Genomic DNA, 1,965 nt, shown 5'->3' on the forward strand with positions numbered 1-1,965 from the left:
TCGTTGAGCTAATTGTGTTTCCTAATGTTTTAGCTGATGTACTGAAATTGATAGAAGATTAAAGCCAATCATTCGGCAATCCTCGTTCTCTGTTTCTGGCACAATCATTCGAGTGCGCAACACTGAGAACGGAAGAACAAATATGAACCAACATGAAAACAAAGGAAACTGTCGGTTTGTTCAGTGTTGTGAGGGCATAAAATGTCTATCACTTGCGCAGACCAGAGGGTTTATTTGACGACCTCCACTTTGAGACTTTGACTCAAGCCTAACCCACAAAATGGTGGGAGAATCTAACTTTTTTCCAGGCTGCACCAGTAACTCAGGTTTTACTCGCAAAGGAGCAGAGTTTAGGTCATCCTTGGGAAGCCCTATCAGGAGACGATGAACCAAAAGTCTAGGCAAGCTTAGCCCACGGGCGCAAGGAGTGAGGCGTAGAGGGTCTGACATCTGCTGCCATTGCGCTTGCAGTCACGGTCAACTGCTGGGGAATCCATATGTTTTTACGACCGACCTTTCCCAGTCCCCCTTTCCTCAAGCAACGACAGCACCGATGATATGCTTAATATGGATATGATGGTTGTCTGGAGAAAACACCTAAATTCCGTCACACTCCTATCTAAAGGAAGAAAGGACTTCCCCACAGACCATCTCGTGGTCTCATTTCCGTTTTTTCGGCTCACAAACTGCACACCCAAGTAAAATGGCTCCAGCTGACTCAGCTTTCTTCACCGAGGAGAAGTAGAATAAGGGAGTCAGAGCTACGCGTTGAATGCGACGGTCTACTCTGTTTAGATATGTTTGTTCAGCTTTGATTCAAGACCGCCACTGACTGTGACACAGCCATATATGTGATGGTTAAAACCCTTAGTTTTTCTTGTTCCGCGGTCGGCATCCAGGGAGACGGCAGTTACCAAGGCGAACGAGTTGACGGGCAAGAGCTTTCATGTTTCGTTTCCAAATCATGGGATGATCACCTCTTGGGCGTCTCCATCCGATATAAGGTTGGACAAGGGAAGCTTTGCGAAACAAACGGTCCTCTGGCATACGAAGTATATGACCTAAGCGGAGTAACCTATGGAGTATGGCATGCTGATCTACTGAGTGGACTCCCAAAGACCATTTGGCACACCTCAACAGTACAGATCTGATATTCGCACCTAACTCGCACGCACAATACTTCGTAGACACATGCTCAAACATAGAGGGCCTCCGAATATCATCCTCTCGTAGCGGTTACGTCCCCGATCTATTATTACTACTACTAATATTAATAATAATAGTGTTAGGGGAACTGTCTCCGAACAAACATATTCACATTGTTGACTATAACCTATGTTTCAATGCTCAACACTCCTCTCTCTCTATTTCAGCCTTTCATTGTTCCATTGCATTCTTGATTCTTTTGACTCTCGATATTGGCTGTTCCGTTGCTGCAGTAAAATTTCCTCAAAGCTATTCGTCTTCTCAATTCCGTGTGTAGCTGACAAGGTTGATTGACTGAGCAGTAGAGGACATAACAAATAGTCACCATAGTGATCCTTTAGCTGTAATACTTTCGGTGGATAGCCACCACACCACCCAAAAGGAGAAACATGGCCGAGATACTGTCATGCTGCCCAAGCCTACCCAAGAGCAGAAGTTGGGTTCGAAGCACGCACCTTGGGTCACTAAGCTCGCGCACCAACCACTGGGCTACCTCGAGCTCTGAACCAAAAAAAGACAGACCGGACCGCCGTAGTGTACACTCCACCCTTGACAGCCAGGCTTGAGTCACGTCAGCACAACAAATGTTGGAGACTGGCGCCGCCGCATGCCTCGAGATGATTGATCGCAGTACAGAGAATTGCAGCTATGTGTGACTTCTCTCCTTCGATCTTGGTAGAATGGTTGAGCCTTCAGGAATGGAGTCAAAGCCAGTATAACCCGTGAGGACAGCACCATTGGTATGCCTTACTGACGACA

The 1,965-nt window shown here is 46.6% G+C and overlaps 1 protein-coding gene across 1 annotated transcript in view; it reads right to left on the reverse strand.

Moving 5' to 3' along the window:
- T265_08758 (hypothetical protein) overlaps positions 1-497 on the reverse strand; it is a gene marked incomplete at both ends in the record, with an annotated part of 6,038 nt that extends 5,541 nt beyond the window's left edge. The window contains one exon of the mRNA XM_009174647.1: positions 417-497. Within this exon, the coding sequence (XP_009172911.1) occupies positions 417-497 (81 nt within the window). The remainder of the gene's footprint in view (positions 1-416) is intronic.
- Positions 498-1,965: the final 1,468 nt, after the last annotated feature.

Source organism: Opisthorchis viverrini (assembly GCF_000715545.1).
Source record: "Opisthorchis viverrini unplaced genomic scaffold opera_v5_232, whole genome shotgun sequence".
NCBI lineage: Eukaryota > Metazoa > Platyhelminthes > Trematoda > Opisthorchiida > Opisthorchiidae > Opisthorchis > Opisthorchis viverrini.